Source organism: Ambystoma mexicanum, chromosome 1q (genome assembly GCF_040938575.1).
Source record: "Ambystoma mexicanum isolate Mex_15411 chromosome 1q, UKY_AmexF1_1, whole genome shotgun sequence".
Taxonomy (NCBI): Eukaryota; Metazoa; Chordata; class Amphibia; order Caudata; family Ambystomatidae; genus Ambystoma; species Ambystoma mexicanum.
Window position 1 is genome coordinate 415892632 of NC_090922.1, and position 17462 is coordinate 415910093.

General features: G+C 47.4%; 1 protein-coding gene across 1 annotated transcript in view; it reads left to right on the forward strand.

Moving 5' to 3' along the window:
- LPCAT2 (lysophosphatidylcholine acyltransferase 2) overlaps positions 1–17462 on the forward strand; it is a 1163987-nt gene that overhangs the window by 329374 nt on the left and 817151 nt on the right. Inside the window, exon 5 of the mRNA XM_069639642.1 lies at positions 9566–9626. Within this exon, the coding sequence (XP_069495743.1) occupies positions 9566–9626 (61 nt within the window). The remainder of the gene's footprint in view (positions 1–9565; positions 9627–17462) is intronic.

The following is a 17462-nucleotide window of genomic DNA, read 5'->3' on the forward strand; positions in this document are numbered from 1 at the left end:
CCTTTAACACCCGTTTGCACCCACCCGCCCCACAAAGTGAAAAACAATGTCCAATGTCGTATGTGAAATGCCAAAAACATCCCTTCAACAAAAGGTTCCCGCTGCCAGGCACTGTAGTGAAAGGCCTACTTCTGCCCCCTCTTTGGAGCTGGTGGTTGGGGACCCATCGGACAGGTCAGCTTCAATAAGAGGTGCAAGGTTGCTGCCATGTGTCGAAGGGCTGGGCGTAGCACTGGCTGACTCAACTGGCTGCGTTATAATGTGCCGCTGTTCGGCGATGGCCGTGACTAGGAGGTTAATGGACTCTGCCATTGAGGACATGACTTTGTTGCCCTCACGTACCCTTCTGGCCAGTTGGTACAACGCCTTAGTTGCCCAGACCTGCATCCTTCCAGTCTTTCTCGTGTTGTCCTGAATGGTCTGCCTTGTGAGTTCTGCCTCAGTGAGGTACCGGTTCAGGAGTACATGCATCGCCTCCTGACGCTCCTCGGTCCGGGTGAGGCGTGCTTTAATGTTGCGAATGTGCACCATTCCGGCAATGGCCATGGATGGTGGGCTGCTGGGGCTGCTGGGCTGAACCTGGGTTCTGGCTCATGGTGCCCATTTTCATTGTCACCGGGTCCGGTCTCCTCCATGTTGCTGGGTGCAGCTGTGACACGTAATGTGCTACGCATTTCTGGTGTGTCTGAATCCTCAAGTTCGGGCATACTCTGTATGGGCGATATGGGATCGCCAGGCATGGTCATTGCTGGGGAATGGGCAGATCCTCTTTTTCAGTCGGCGGTGATGCTGCTTCCTCATCTTGTGTAGCCTCACTCATGCCCTGTGTTGAGTTACAGCGTGGCGAGTCGGACACTGATTCAGGGCTGTGCTGTGGCTGCTGCCTGCCTGAAGGTGTCTTTGCATGGCTCTTGAGGCTGACTGGTGTGCGAGGGTGGCTGTGAGGAAGTGACGTGGAGGCCATGGACTTTGGTCGGCCGTCGATGCATGCTGGTTCCTGGCTGCGTGCTGGTTCCTGGCTGTGTGCTGGTTCCTGACTGCGAGCTGTCTTTTTGTGGCTGTGCCGACATACAGCAGAGGTTGGGGTAGTTGCGAGTTCTCTTTCGATGCCGGATGAGGTGCCTGTTGGCGACAATCTAAGGGTACTTCATTGTTGTGCTATGAACCATGCAACAGTCATCACACTTAGTTCAATTTACAGTGATGTGCATCCTTTGAATCATGGTGGGGGCAGTTTGTAGCAGCACACATGTGCAGGGGTGGAGCAGTGTTGGTACGTAATGATGTTTTACACAATTTGGTATGTGCATGTGGGATGGGTTGTTGTGGTGCTTCGGCCATTGATGTCGTGTATATGCAACCCTGGACTGTGCATTTGTGTAGTCTGCATGTGAGGGAGTGTGGGTATGCGTGTGTAGGTAGGGTCATTGGTGTGTCGTCAGCTACAGAGGGGACACTGGATGTGCACATTGGGATGTTTGCAATGGTGCATGAATTGTGGACAGGTATTGTCGGTGCCATGCTGACGCATGGCACAGGGGCCATGTTGACCTTGCTGGAATGTTGACGCATGCAGACGGTCGGTCTGTCTGCATGGCATGGGACATGTGTTGTGTGCCTGTGGTGCTTGTGGACAGTCTCCATGGTGGGTAGATTTACTGCTTTGAGGGTCTGGTCAGTGTCTTGCAGGCCAGCGGGTATCTGGTTGCAGTCATGCACATGGCACTATTGGCGATCAGGGGATGGAGTGGCTATGGGATGTTAGTAATGGACACTCACCTGCATCTCCAGATGTTGCGGCTCCATGCTCAGCGTCACCCACACCCTCGATGCTGGCCATGTTCAGGATGGTGGCACATCTTTCCTCCCAGGGGTGGAGTTTGAGGGGAGAATGTGGTCCACCACTAGTGGATTGCCCCTAGCTGTGCTCAGTAGGTTTCGCACTCTGAGACGCAGGCCGTCCCAGCATTTGTGGCTGCCCCTTATGGTCCTGGGTGCAGTGCCTACCGCTGAGACCTTGTTGGCCACTTCAGTTCAGAACTCCTTTTTGCGCAGCTGCGCAGGTCCACTCCAAATACCTCGTCAGCATTGTCTACGAGGGTCTTGCCAAGCATGTTTAATTCCACCTCACTAAACCTAGGTTTGCGGCGGCGAACGTTCCTCCGGGTAGCTGACGTGTCCCTTTGTGGTCTTCAGCTTCCAACTCCTGTGTTATACTCCTGGCTTCGGAGGATTGCAATGGATTGTGTTTTTAAAGATGGCCGTCGGTGCATTTCCCGTTCGGGCGCAATGACGCAGTTTCCGGTACTGGTATGCCGGGGCTGGTATTTGCGGGTTGGTGATGTCAGTGCCGGTGCCAAGGGCATTGAGGGTGCCGTTTTGTGGGTTTGTGGATGCTTTAGCGGTATGCCGGCGCTGCCGTTACCGGCGTGACGTTTGTTACGGCAAGTCATGCTCGGAATCGGACATTAATTCCGAACTCAAGGCATGCTGGTAACGGTAGCTACTTCATGCCGTTATTGTGGATTTCCTACCGGCTATCTCGTAATGAGGGCCATTGTGTTTGCATGCACACACTGTCAATAGTTACTCCAACAGAGTGATGTTATCAGGTCAGTACTAATCCAGTTCATTTCCCAATCAGTTAATTTCATTAAATGTTCTGGCCAGGCAGGCTAGACTTCCATCCAGGCAAAGATGGGTATTATTTAGGTCAGAACCCAACTGGCAAGTATGCATGAGAAGATCTGAAGCTGGTCCATACTCCCCATCCTAGCCTGGCAATTATCAGGTAGGGCTATTTTGGAACAACTCAGTGAGGTGCTTCTTGATTTTCTAGGCGTAACAAGCAAGGCACCTACTTCTGGGCATATACACTTTAACTTAGGGAGACAAACTGAAACCAGTGCGCATTGGCAACAACAACAGTTTGGGCTTTTGAGTACACAAGGTATAGGCATTTGCCAGGCACTGCCATAGGGATATCACCTGGCTATAAAATGGGACCATCTGGAAAATGGTCAGGCAAACAGGACAGGTTGGGCATTTTACTCCAGCCTGACGTCCTAAAAAAGACCTGAAGGCTCTGAGAGTCGCACTATTCTACGACTGAAGTTAGCAGGAATCTTGGTGGTCAGCTCATGACTCTTGTGTATGAAAAACTGGGCCTTCTTTCTAGGGGGGGGGGGCAGAGAATGGCATTGGGCTGGCCTATCCCCACTGCTGGAGCCGGGCCTGGAGGTTTTTCTAGCCCATTTGTTTAGGGGAGCTACGGGACCCATTATATTGGGAGGGGGGGACTTTAGTATGTGGGCATATCTAATGTTGGATAGGAGAACAGTTGGGGCAGCAGTTGGCCGGATGCTGGGAGAGGAGTGTGGGGGGGTCTCTGAGAATGTCTTTATCTATCGACTGGCTGTATGGAGACCGCTCCATCCTCTTTTTTCCCCACCCCCATGGTACTTCTACAAGAATAGATTATATTTGCGTGGGCAAGTATGTTTGGTAGAGCTGGAGTTTGTCACCTTGCGCCGATTAGCTGGTCGGACCATGATATAGTCTATATGGAGTTCTCCATTCTGGGTTTGCAGTGCAGGGATTGTTTGTGGAAATGTTATGATTCTCTTTTGAAAGACGTGACGTTTTGCAAGGAGTTGGAGAAGGCTATTTGGGTATACTTTGATATAATGATACTGGTGAAGTGGATTACTGCACTGTCTTGGAAGCGGCCAAGGCTACCTAGCGTGGATTGTTGATTCGAGAGAAGGCAAGGAAGAAAAGGCAACAGGATTTACTTGAAACTCTGCTGCGGGGAGTGATTGATTCTTTGGAATGGAGCATACAGGCCCGTTTATATGGGAGAGAGGGGTTAATACAGGAAGTCTGGAAGGAAGAGGTAAGAATTGAAAACCCTTGAGTTGGGTAAGATGGAGCGAAAATTGCAATTCCTGAAGCAGAAGTATTATGAAAAGGGGTTAAGGCTGATGGGCTCTTGGCAGCGCGTTTGCAGGAGCAGAGAGCTGGAAGATGAGTTGACTAAATCGATGGGGTGGATGCCCAAGTTGAGGCGTGTTCGGAAGGGATAGCGGAGAACATTTCTAGGGCTGTACTGCTCTCGGATGGAGCCGGTTGGAGGGCAGAAAGAGGTGTACTTTCGGGATGTGACTCTTCTAGGTTGAGAGGAGATGAGCTATTAGCTACTGAGGCTCCAGTTAGCCCTGAGGAACTTCTCTTTCCGATTTGGAGGATGCAGATTGGGAAAGCACCCGGTGATGATGGTTTTACACCTTGGTTTTCGAAATCTTTTGCGGGTTGTCTCCCCCCTAACTTAGTCAAATTGTTTAATCATATTTTAATGACAGAAAGCCCCCCCAACCCCCGCAGTCCCCGAGACCTTTCATCGGGCCCTGATATTGGTGATTCCCAAGGGGGGAAGGTATCCTAGGTCTTGTGGTGGATATCGACCGATATCCACCCTGCTCATCGTCGATTGCAAAGATTTTTACAAGGCTGTTGGCCTCTAGACTTAAGAATTTGATGTTGCGACTTATTTACACTCACCAGGTGGACTTTATTAAAGGGCAACAAGGTTTGGACACTTTGCGGAAGACTTTGCATTTGATGCACATGGCTCGAGGTAAAGGGGGTAATCGAACGATTTAGCATTGGATGTGGATAAGGCCTTTGATCAGGTCGATAGGCCTTTTGTATGGGTTTTTGGGGAAATATGGGTTTGGGAGAAAATGCTCAAAAGTATTCAGGCATTGTAATATACCCCGTCCACTAGGGTGGTGGTTAGCAGCCTGTATTCTCAGGCTTTTATGTTCCATAGGGGGACCAGGCAAGGGTGTCCGCTCTCCCCCCTATTGTTTGCGTTATCAAGGGAGCCAATGGCAGAGTGGCTGAGGAATACCCCTCAGGTGGTGGGGATCCGAGTGGGGGGTTGCGAGTTTAAACTGGGGCTTTATGGTGATGTGTTGCTCCACATGCAAAATCCGCACACCTTGATCCCAGCAGTAATGCAGGTGATAGGTCAGTTTGGTGAACTGTCCTGGTACTAAGTTAATCGGGCCAAGTTGTTCGGTACCCTTTTGATGAGGACTGAACTAGGGATCTGGGGACACTGCAACAACTAGGCATGGAGGTGCAATTAGAGACGCGTTATCTTTGGGTGGTGGTTACTCATAGGTTGAGAGATTTATGTGATGCTATTTACCCTCCTTTTCTGGGCACTTTGTCCAGTGACATGCCTAATTGGGAGAAACGTACCATATCTTGGATTGCAACACCTTAATGTGTTGAAAAATAAACTTCCTCCCTAGGACGTTGGATCTTTTTCAGACGCTCCCGATACTGCTATCCGACACGTTACTCAGGGAAGCCAAGGGACGAATGCTGTGCTTTTTGTGGCCTATGATACTCTGGTTCTCCCCCAGGATTTAGGGTGTGTGGGATTTCCTGACCTTTTTGTGTACTATGAGGCAGTGCAGTTTACGGAAAGAACAGGATAGGCAGTGGGTATTCCTGGAGAACCTCCACCCCCACCTGCGGCTGGCAACTATTGGAGAGTGGTTGTGGGTTCCCAGGTGGAAGATACCTCTCAGGGTTTGGGAACATCCTTTCCTGGGGATTATCTGGGACCTGTAGTGCCCGGGAGTGAGAATGCGTGTGGTCACCTCGTGGCAGTCCCCTCTGAGTCACCTGTGGGTGCCTGGCATAAGAGAGGAGATTCCTGATTTGCCCGGATACCAGGTTTGGTGTGAGAGGGGGTGGGGGGTGTTAGCTAGAGAGGGGCAATTGTGGCGTGTAGGAACATTCATATCCATTCAGGAGCTAGAGGAGGCTTTACACATACGGCAGCTGTGGATTTTGTCTACGGCTTAAGAGGCTCTATTTGTTGAGAAATGGAAGCCACAGTTACATAGGGAGCTCACACAGGTTGAGAAAATACTAGACTCTTATTCTGATATGAAAGGTTTGATTTCTGCACTCTACGGACGTTCATTGTCACTCCAGGTGGTGGAACCAAGGGTCTCCGGGGCAGATGGCAAAGTGACTTTGGCAGGGACATTGATGAGAGGTTGTGACAGTTGATGTGTCAGAAGGGCATTTAAGACAGTGGTATCATGTCCATAAAGGCTACACAGTATTAGGCTCCTCTGTTGGTGGCAATATGACCCTGTCTGCCTTTGTAAAATGTATTTGGTCTGGTCGTGGTTGTGGAGTGTGGGTCACTTATTGGCACATGGTGGGCGTGTAGGAGAGTGTATGTGTATTGGGTGGAGGTTTTGGGTTGGGTAAAGGAGGTTGCAGAATTGTCCCCCCCCCCCCCCCCCCCTGCTCCGGAGCTCATGCTTGTTTTATTTGCTTTGGAAGAGAGGGATGGTGAATACAGGGGCCTACCCTATATGGTTCATTTTTTGTTGCTGGCGGCCAGCCCTTGTATGGCTATTCATTGGAAGCTGAAGGGATTGCTGGGCATGGTGAATGGGTTTCAAAAGCCAAAGACGTTTATTGGATGGAAAGGATCACTGCAGCCATTCATGGGGGGTGTGCTCATGTGGAGATGGGGTGGCTGGGGTTTCTAACTAAATATATGGTAGTGTGAGGCGTTTTTGCCAGTGATGTTTACAAATTGCCGGTGGGGTAATGGTCCGATTCTATCCCCACTGTAAGGAAGGCATTGTATCAAACAGTAAGACATACACAAGTGATCACAGTTTAAGGGTGCTCACTGAACTTTCAAATGGGTTGGTAAAACACATATGTAATGCGAAATCTAAAGATGGGAGCAAGCTACGACCATCAAATAATAATAACACAGTCATAGGACAGTCTGTCAAAATAAAAGGGTCTATACTAATAAACCTATTGCCAATCCTTCTAAATACAAATAGTGTGGGAAACAATGTTATGCAAAAGAGAAGGGTTCAAGAAATATGTCAGGATACTTGAGGGGTTGGCTCCCCTTGCCCACGTTTTCAGCTTTGGACAAGGCAGCATACTCGCGCTTAGCACAAACTCTGGCTTCTCTAGCACGAGGGTGCAATTAAAAACCTCAGCATCGGGGACTTCTGTGCCAAAGTGTCTATGCCATTCAAAGTCTCGTGTTTCAGAGGGCCTAATGCTACAGACATTAAAGTTCCTTTTTTCTCAGGTTTTCACATGCACAATTTCTCGGTGGTTCACTGTTCACCCCAGGCCCCCCTCCATCGGACTCAGATCCACTTTAAAATGTTCTCAATTGGTCTCCCTCGATCGGGCTTGGACCTTTCATTTCACAGTTCAAGAAAGGTCCTTCATTTCCTTCTTCCTAACATTAGGTCCTTTTGAAAAAATGCAGAGTATCTTTTCCCCAGCCCTGTGTGGGACCCCCCTGATATCCTGGCAGTGGCTTGAGTCTCTGGTATTTTTAGTTTCACTTTTTCACTTCCAGACCACAAGTCCCATGAGGCTTTGTTCTTTCCTCTTTCTCTTTATATTCACACACCTTAAACTTCCAGTTCCTGAATGCACTGCTTCTGCACCCTTTTTATACTGTTCTTTCTCGTACTTGGCTTTCAGTAATCTTGCTGTCACATGCTCTTTCCTTGGTGGCAATGTACTTCACATATATGTACCAAAAGGTTTCTTTCACTTTGTTCGCTCGTGCACCGGGCTCCTCTGAGCTTTGGACACTCGCCGGCTGCCGCGTTGCACTGTAACAATTTCCTTCCTTCAGCCCTGGAATTAGGGCTCACTCTCATGGCCCCTCTGACACCTGGGCTCTCATTCCCCATGGGGCTCTAGCACTTGTTCACACAATGTCTGTGGCAAGTTCTTTGGCTTGTTCAAGCTCTCGGGAGGCATGGCTCCCTTTCCATTATGCAGCCTTTCTCACTCAGTGGGTCACGATCTGGCATGCTGTGCTCCTCCTCGCTTGTGGTCCGGCAGTCCACTGCCTTGCGGTCTCCTCTGTATAAAACAGGTTTCCAGCTCACTATGTGCTGTTTAGAACCATACCTTTTAAACTTTGCCTGTTGGTTAAGTGAAGTCAGGTTTGGATGATTGAAATGAATTGCCTGACTTTGCCTGACTTCATTAAGGTGACAACATGGCCGTTCTCCATAGCAAGCTGTTCCCTGTTGATCCCTATGGGAAATCTTCCTTCCTCTTTGCTTGCACTTCTTTGTCCCAGTGATTGGGAAGGGGGATATGGGTAGAAGGTAAGTGACCCCTGACTAAAGAGGCAAGGGTTCTGGCTTGAGTAGGTGAAAGGGGGGAATCTCGAGTCTCAAGCCTGGGTATTTTCCTCTCATTTCCCTGCTCTTTGTCAGTATCTGAGGCATTGTGGGACAGGTAGTTCTCAGAGTTTGTATACTTCTTTGTTTTCTGACTGAGATGGGAGGAACTGGGTATGTTGATTGGTAAAAAGGGGGAGTATACGGGAGAATACCATTAGGTTTCTAACACCACCCACCCCATCTATATTTTTCTGGGATTGTGTGACATGCTGCCCGAAGAGAGGGACAGTAGCTGCTCGGACACTTTGTTTTTTCATTGTATGGGCGTGGGCGGAAACTAAGGTAAATGTTGTGGTTTGTGTTATTGTGTTTATGATAGGGCTTCTGGTTTTTCCTTCTGTTATGAAAAACTTTATAAAATTAGAAGTTTGAAAAAAAAGGAGTTGAAAAGCCCCACAAGATGTAGTATATATTAAAGCCATTAACAGTAGCATTGATCTATCCAAGGCGATCCTGATCAGTTGTTTTTTGTCCTTGTCCGACATAGAGGTACCTGGGAGATCATGATCATTTCCAGGATACCCAATATATTACTTATAAATAAGTGGACTTGCTGCAGCAGAAGGTAAGTACATTTATTAGAAGTCTTTGATTGGATTGCCTGGAAGTGGAACTCGAGTAAGGTTAGGCATGGACTACGGTCCTTAAGCAAGCTAGTATTCCTCTTTGATTAACCTACATTTGTTTATCCAGTCCACCTTGCGCTCTTCTCATATTTGTTTTATAAAAATAAACATGTTTGTATCAAACGTATTACTCTTCCATGGCAGGGGGCGGGGACACCCATTTGCACCAATTGTCTCTATGTAAAGCATGTGCGCGATAGTCGCTATATAAATAAAATAAATATGAAATAATAATAAATGGTACTACATGATTACTGCCTTCTTTATCTTGAGTGACATTTGATGCCCCACCTTCATATGTAGGAGTTTTGAAGAGACATCATTTGAATGTACCACAATGCGTGAGTGTCAATCTTTGCAGTTAATGTCTTGCCGTTTTTAACCATGCCTTAGATTTGCCAGAGTGGATTCTAATCTTTGCAACACCTTGATAATGTGATCCTTTTCGTGAGCAATTTGCTTATCTTTTCAAGTTACCACAGTGGGCAACTTGCAAGTGCATAGATTCTCAAAGCTAAATAATTAGAACTGCTGACTAGTATGATTTGGAGGACTGCTCCATCGTACATTATACATTTAAAAATGTGCTACATATGTCGTTTTTCATATGTTCAAGTATTCATTACAAATCTTAATTCAGCATTACTTCTATCCTAGGTACTTATTTTTCCAGAAGGCACCTGCACAAATCGCTCATGTCTTATAACTTTCAAGCCAGGTGAGATTTATTGTACTTGACAGGACGTGAGTGACCACAATTCCCATGTAAAACTTTCATTGCTCTATTGCAGGTTAATTGTCATCAGTACTGTATTGATGTAATAAAGGTAAACCACAATTGTTAAGTGACATTTGTTTTCCTCTGCCAATAACCACTTCTCACTGAGTCTCTGCAGATACCCAAGTGGGTGCAAAATCCTAGTTCACACTAAAAGATATATTGTGCACATGATGAGGCATAGAGTATTTATGTTCCTGTTCTAAATTGGCTTATACCTCCATCCCCAAACACTCTGATCACAGACCACTGGGGAAACCATAGAATTGCAGCATTAAAACAAATAATAAATAATACTCATTGAGGACACTACACATAAGACTGTCCAAGCTGGTAAGGAAGATTGAGTATCTTTGTCTTCCTTTTCTTTGCATATGGTCAGTGCAGGCACTTTTTATGCGATACTTTTCCAAAGCAACACATCGACAACCAGGGTTACAGATTTGAAGTGGGTTATTTTACTCACCCTTTTCCAGTTTGCTGCTATTTGTTTTTCTAGGAAATAATACAATTCCCATTCCCAAGTGTTTTATTGTCAAGGCAAGTAAATACATACTTTAACTTTGAAAATGTATCTATTTTTGTAATCCAATCTTCATGGCACCCAGTCCGTTTCCCCTTTTTCGTGTCTGACTAGAAATAATTTTAGCTCTCTGCTGGTAGTCTTGAAGGTACATATTGGAAGTGCTCTGTTGTCAATCGGCTGCTAAATGATGCAGAACCAAGTGCATCATGGCACAACCTCTGTTATTGTGGCAATTTTATAGAACCAAGTTGAAAATGTTTAAGTTGAAAAAGGGGTTGTCGCATGGTGCTTTTCAGAGCTTACTTTATTTCCACTCTTCTTGGTACATTGCTTTTTACTCTCTTTTTTTTGCTGTATTACATTTTTTGCTGCAATTTTTTTGTTTTGCTGTTTGTAAATCAAGATTTGTTACTTTTTGTCATTTGAGTTAGCCTTTTGTCCATACCGGGCCACCAAGTGTGGGTAAAAAAGAAATTAAGCACCCAATCTAAAACAGTCGGCTGCTTTGCGATGAAAGAGTGCCTTTCATTGGATCTTAGCATCGTAATGAAAGCATTTTTTATGCTTGCACCATCTTGGAAGGGTAGGAAACGGTTGAGATTGTTACTGATCTGTTCAGTTTGTGCTTTTGCTTGTGTATGAAAACATTAATCTGCAGCAGTTAATGAAAGAGTGAATAAATCAATGTTTGAATGGATTGTGTTCTCACACGTATTCATCATGTTTGATAATTATCTTCCAGCTTCAGCTGCTCTGAAAAAGATAAATTCTTGACAGAGGGTGCTGTGCGGTAGCGTCAATTGACTCGATGTCCCTCAAAGGCCTCTGTCCGATGGTCAACGTCATCTGCAGTATATGTAGCACGCCTAGCACCCGTTGGCTTTAGTTCAGTTTTTTCGACACAGCTTTCGCTTCGAGAGAAATTGCGTTGCACTTATGTTCGTTAAATAGAAAAACATAATGTCTTCAGTGTCAACTCCATCGACGCCCAAGACAGGTTTTAGGAAATGTCGGGATTGCGGGTCGAAGATGTCCATCACTGACCCCCACCGCGTTTGCCTGTGGTGCCTCGGCACAGAGCATCGTACGCAGGAGTGCAAATCATGTCAGGTGATGACTGACACCGCTCTGTGAGTGTGCAAAGGTAAATTGGCGGGGGGTAGAATTCCAAAATCCCCTTCTGTCCCGAAAAAACGTACTTTGGGTGAGTCGAGAGATTCTCCTCGTCGAAAAAGATCAAAGAAATCTTGTATGAGAAGTCGTTCGCATCATTCTTGATCTTCCAGGAAGTCAAAGAAAAGCCATAATAGGTCTCCTCCTTCCTCGAGTGACTCCTCATCCGAGAGAAGAACATGTCCAAATAAATCCGACTATCCAGCAAAATGGGAAGAGTGTCAGAGGGAGATGAAAATCTTTGAGAGAAGCCCCTACTCCCTCGAAAGAATGGAAGAAAGACCATGTCCCGGTCGCTCTGCCTAAAGACGACAAGGGGAAGTCTAAGACTAAACCCTTTGCACCCTCGAGTACGGGACGCAAGCCTGACGAACATTGAGAGCCTTCGGAACCTCAAAAGAGTGAAAGATTTGAGGACCTCGACAAGTCGAGAGGCCAGCCCTTCAAGAGTTTTGTCGAAGACATCTTCAACAAAAACAAAATCTGGTCCATTGACACGCTCGACGTCGGAACCTTCGACACCCATATCGAAAGCCATCAACGCCTAAGTCGAAAAATTCAACGCCTTTGGCCTCGAGGCCTACTCAGAAGACTTTTTCAGAGCCATTGAAGGCAACACAAGAGAAACCTTATAAGCCTCTAACAGAAAAAGATTTCTTGAAATCTTCAAATCATTCTTCAATCTATGAAGAACATGAACCATCTGATGATCAGACACTGTTTGGTCTTCAATATGGCACTCCAACTGTGCCAGATGAGTTTATTTCAGAGGAATCTAGGCTTAAAGATCTGTATGACAAACTACAAACAGCCAGTGGAGTAGATACATCTCCTGAGCTGGAATTTGGAAAGCCAGATCCTGCAGATCATGCTGACAGTTCATATAGACAATTGATGACCAAGGTAGTAGAATATTTGGGATGGTGTAGACCTGCTCCTCTTTTTTCAACAGGATGACTTAATGGACATATTAGACCAAGGTCCACAGAGGGATCCCATTCTACCCTTCCCTATTACTTTGCAAAACAAGTTGCAACAAATTGGGAAAACCCAGATTATTTTTCTGCGGTTAATAAGAACTTTCCCAAGAAATATAGACAGCCAAGCAGTGACCCAGATTACTTGACCAAGCGCCCGACTCCAGAAAGTTTGGTGATCCAAGCAGTCATGTCCACCAAACAATCTGCTTACCCTACCATTCCTACAGACAGGGATGATAACCGGGTGGATGCTAGGGGGAGGAAAGTATTTACTGCCGGTAGCATGGCTTTGCAATCGGCAAATGTCACTTGTGCCTTATCTAAGTTTTCATTCAACTTGTGGGATTGTGCAGCAATGGCAGCTGACCACATCCCTGAAGGGGAAGAGAGAGACCGCTTCCTGGCTATCATCAAGGAAGGTAAGGAGGCAATGTGCGAGTGCCTCCAGCCTGGTCTGGATACTGCAGATAGTATTAGCAGATCCATGGCGACAAGCACAGTGCTACGTAGATTTGCGTGGCTGAGGAAGCCTGGATTTGCACAGGACGTGCAATCTAGATTACTCAATATGCTTTTTGACGGCTCAAAACTGTTTGGTAGCAAGGCTGATGAAATTCTGGAAAGGATACAGACCTCTAAAGCGGTGGCTAAATCTCTTAGCACTGCTATTAGACAGCCTCAACATTCCTACTCCGGTACGTCATCTTGGAGGGGTAAGTCCTTTTGTTTCTACCCCTCAATTGGAAGGGGGCGAGGACAAGCCAGTCATAGAGGTCAAGAATATTCCCTCGTGGTGGATGAGAAAGAGGTGCTAAATTAGCCAAAGCAGCGGCAGCTTTGCCCCCAGTCGCTGCTTCAGCTGCCTCAAAACCTCTTTGAGGCCTTAATCCACAAGACCCCAGTGGGAGGCAGGCTCTCAGCATCTGAAAGAGTGGTGAGACACTACTTCAGATGTTGGGCACTGGAAACAGTAGCCCAGGGTTACTGCCTTCCTTTTCTAAAAAGGCCCCAGGATCTTGCATTGGGGAACAGCTCATTGAAAATTCCAAACCCGCTCCTTCTGAAGGAAATGTTGATCCTGCTAGAGAAAGGTGCAATAGAACCAGTACCTGCAGTGGAGAGCAACAAGGGTTGGTACTCAATTTCTTTCGAATCCACAAAAAGGACAGAGGATTGAGACCCATCTTGGACTTAAGAAACTTGAACAAGTTCTTCAGGAAGGACAAGTTCAAGATGGTTACCCTTTCTCAGATCCTTAAGGCACTCCAACTCCAAGACTGGATGATCATTGGACCATCAGGATGCTTACTTTCAGGTGCCTAATCAACCCAAGCACAGAAATTACCTGAAGTTTGCAGTTGGCGGTTCACATTTTCAGTTTCGAGTTTTGCCATTTGGGCTGACCTCCGCCCTGAGGGTTTTCACCAAGTTGATGCCGGTGGTGGCAGAGAGTCTCAGGCGAGGGGGGATTCACGTCTACCCCTACCTGGATGATTGGCTGATCAGGACTCGTTCTCCCCCGAACAGACCCTGGAACATCTCAGCGTGGCTTGCCACTTTCTCCACAAGCTGGGCTTCTCCCTCAGTTACAAGAAGTCGAACATGATACCATCTCAAAGACTCCAATTTATCAGAGCAGTCCTGGATGCCTCCTCGGGAAAAGCCTCACCAGCCGAGGTCAGGGCTCATCGCGTTCTGCAGATGGTCACCAAATTTCAGACTGCCTAGAGTCTTCCGGCCTTTGATTTTTTTTTTTGCTGCTCGGCCTCATGGCATCCTGCATTTTTCTTATGCCAGAGGCTCGTCTGAGAATGAGATTTCTCCAAGTGCTCTCCAAACTCAATGGTCCCACTTCTCAGGCAGGAAGTCGGACCTCCTTCGGGTTCCAAGCAGAGTCGCACAGGACCTTTTGTGTTTGGCCTGCAAGGACAACATTATGAAGGGAGAACCTTTTTGGCAACCATTGCCGGACATAACAGTAGTGAGGGATGCCTCACGGGGTGGGGAGCCCACATCCTCCTCGATCTCTCTTCTGCCTTCGACACGGTCAACCATACCATCCTGCTCAACCGTCTCCGTGAAAACATGGGTATCACTGATCGGGCTCTGGCCTGGCTGACCTCTTTCCTCTCAGATCGACCCTCCCAGGTCCAACTTGGGTCCTTCATTTCATCCATCTTCCTCTCTACCTGTGGTGTTCCCCAGGGGTCTAACCTCTCGCCCTGGCTTTTCAACCAATACCTGGCAACTCTCGCCCACTGCATTGCCATTTTCTGCTCAAATTTCCAGTGCTACGCTGACGACACTCAACTCATTTTCAGGCTGCCCTCTGCCACCTCCTCTCCCTCTCTCATCTCTGATTGCCTAACTGCCATTCAAGATTGGTGTGCCGCCAATGATCGTTGTCTGAATGCCAGCAAGACAGAGATCCTCCTCATCGGCACACCTTCACCATCCTTTCCCCTCACTCTCTTGCCGGCCTCACTTGGCCCTCCTCCTACCCCCACCTGTGAGGATAAGAACCTCAGGGTCATCTTTGACTCCACCCTTTCCTTCTCCGCCCACATCTCTGAGGTCTCTAAAAAGTCAAATTTCCGACTGCACCTCCTCAGAGGTACTCTGCCTTTCCTCTCCTTCCTACAGAAGCTCATGGTATCTCAAGCTCTGGTTCTCTCTAGCTTGGACTATTGTAACAGCCTCTTTCTAAATCTACCTGCCTCTACTCTCCGCCCTCTGCAACTAATCCAGAACAGGACTGCGAGACGGCTCCTCTACCTCCAACTCACTCGGGGTCAGTCGTTTCTCTAATAAACGAGCTGGGGTAAATCTCTGTCTTCGGCTGGGGCCTCCCTCTGGAACAGCCTCCCTGCCACTCTAAAACTTGAGGAGAACCATCTCCGGTTCCGGAAGCACCTCAAGACCTTCCTCTTTTCTTCTGCCTTCGCTCCCCCTCTCTCCTGCTGATCTGTTCTCTCTTGGCACCGTGCACCTGGCCACCATCTGTCTTTTGGGCCTAGGTACCTGCTCATCCTGTCACCCTGCCGCACTGCCTCCGGGCCACCCCTTGCACTGGGGTCTGTATCTGTACCCATACAGCCCCCCCTATTTCTTCCTGCACTTATCGGACCTACCCTGTCTGCTGCTTTAAACCTAGCACTTGCAAATTGCCGGCTGCATTACCACTGTTTGTTGCCTTTATTATTTATTTGTTATTTATCTGTTTCTCCTCTGCTTCGCACTTTCCACCTCTCCCCCCCGTGCATGCACTTTTCCCCTCCCCCCTCTCCCATGCACTTGCGCGTTCTCAATGTCAATGGGCCTAGTAAGATCGCTGTTTTGTTCTCCCCTGTTCCCCTCCCTTGCCTTGTCGCGCTCTGAAACACTTGTGTACGAGCGCGATAGAAATAAAATATCAATCAATCACACCAACGTTCTGACAATCGGCAGTCGTCAGTCTCCATCGGAGTCCAAACTACCTATCAATCTTTTGGTGCTGAGGGCAATCGGACTAGCACTGAAGGCCTTTCTACCCTCTGTACAGGGAACGAATGTCCTGATAATGACAGACATCAGAGTGGCCATGTAGTACTTCAACAAGAGAGGAGGTGTAGGGTCACTACCACTGTGCAAAGAGGCAATGCAGCTATGGTACTGGGCAATTCAAGAAGGAATCTCCCTATCAGCAGTTCACCTAGCCGATGAGGAGAACACGGCAGCGGATGCTCTGAGCAGGCAGAGCAAAGTATTCCCACTAGTGGGAACTAGCACAGGAAGTCTATCAAGATCTTCCCCCTTTTGGGGAATCACTCAAGTGGATCTGTTAGCGACCAGTGTCACCCGGAAGTGGAAGCTATTCTGCTCCAGGGAATTTCCCCCAGAGGATCTCCTAGGAGACGCTTTCGTGGTGGACTGGGAGTTTCCACTTCAGTGCGCGTTTCCTCTTGTCCCCGTCATTCCTCACGTTATCAGGAGGTTGAGAAAGTTGGGGAAATCCATTATCCAAATTGCCCTGTATTGGGCCAGGAGGATGTGGTACCAGGGCCTTTTGGACATGTCCATCTGCCCTCCGATACGTCTTCCACAAAGAGAGGACCTTCTCTTGCGAGAGGAGGGTCAGGTTCGCCATCCAGAGGTCAAAACACTCAGCCTTTGGTTTCTGATAGGCTGAGGCACAAAGATTTGGACCTCCCGGAAGACTTGATGGAGATTTTGCTTTCGGCCAGAAGGCCAGCAACAAAATCCATATATTGCTGTCTTCGGAACAAGTTCAGCAGCTGGTGTAGGGATAAGAATGTGAATCCTTTTCAGTGCGATACGCCCAGTGTTATCTTTTCTACTTCACTTAGCAAATCTAGGGCTCCAGATCACAGCAATAAAAGGTTATCTGGCAGTGCTATCGAATTTCAAGTGCTCATCAGAGGAAGCCTCCTACTTTAAAATCCATTTAATCATTCAGTTTCTTAAATGACTCACTAATGTGTTTCCTCCTACTCCCTTTCAGGCCCCTGTTTGGGATTTAAATCTTGTATTAAAATTATTAACATGCATTCCTTTTGAACCCATGCATTCATGTCCATTGAGACTACTAACACTAACTGCCTCATCACGAGTTTGGTGGTAACCCTTAAATGCGGCGGTAACGCTATTACTGCCGCATTTAAGGGTCCGCCAAATCACTGGCTTGGCTGATTTACACCCAGCTCTGAGCTTGTGTTGGGAAATTCCCAAATGGGCCCAATGGGAAATGGGGACTTACCGTTCCACCAAATCCGTGATCGGGCGCTAATAGCACCAGGGTTGTGGCGGTAAGGCTAATAGGCACAGGGGTAATACCGCCGGGGTTAGCGCCCAACTCGTGATGAGGCCCGAAGAACAGTTTTGCTAGTCGCAGTCACATCTGCCTGCAGGGTGAGTGAAATGCAAGCACTGTCTTGTAAACCTTGATATACGCTCTTCAATAAGGATAAAGGTTATTCTTAAAATAAGACCTTCGTTTCTGCCAAAAATAGTCTGACTTCAGTTTGTCCCAAAAGAGAGTTTTACCAACTTTCTACCCCCTCCTCATCCTGGAAAGGAGGAGGAGAGATTATATACACT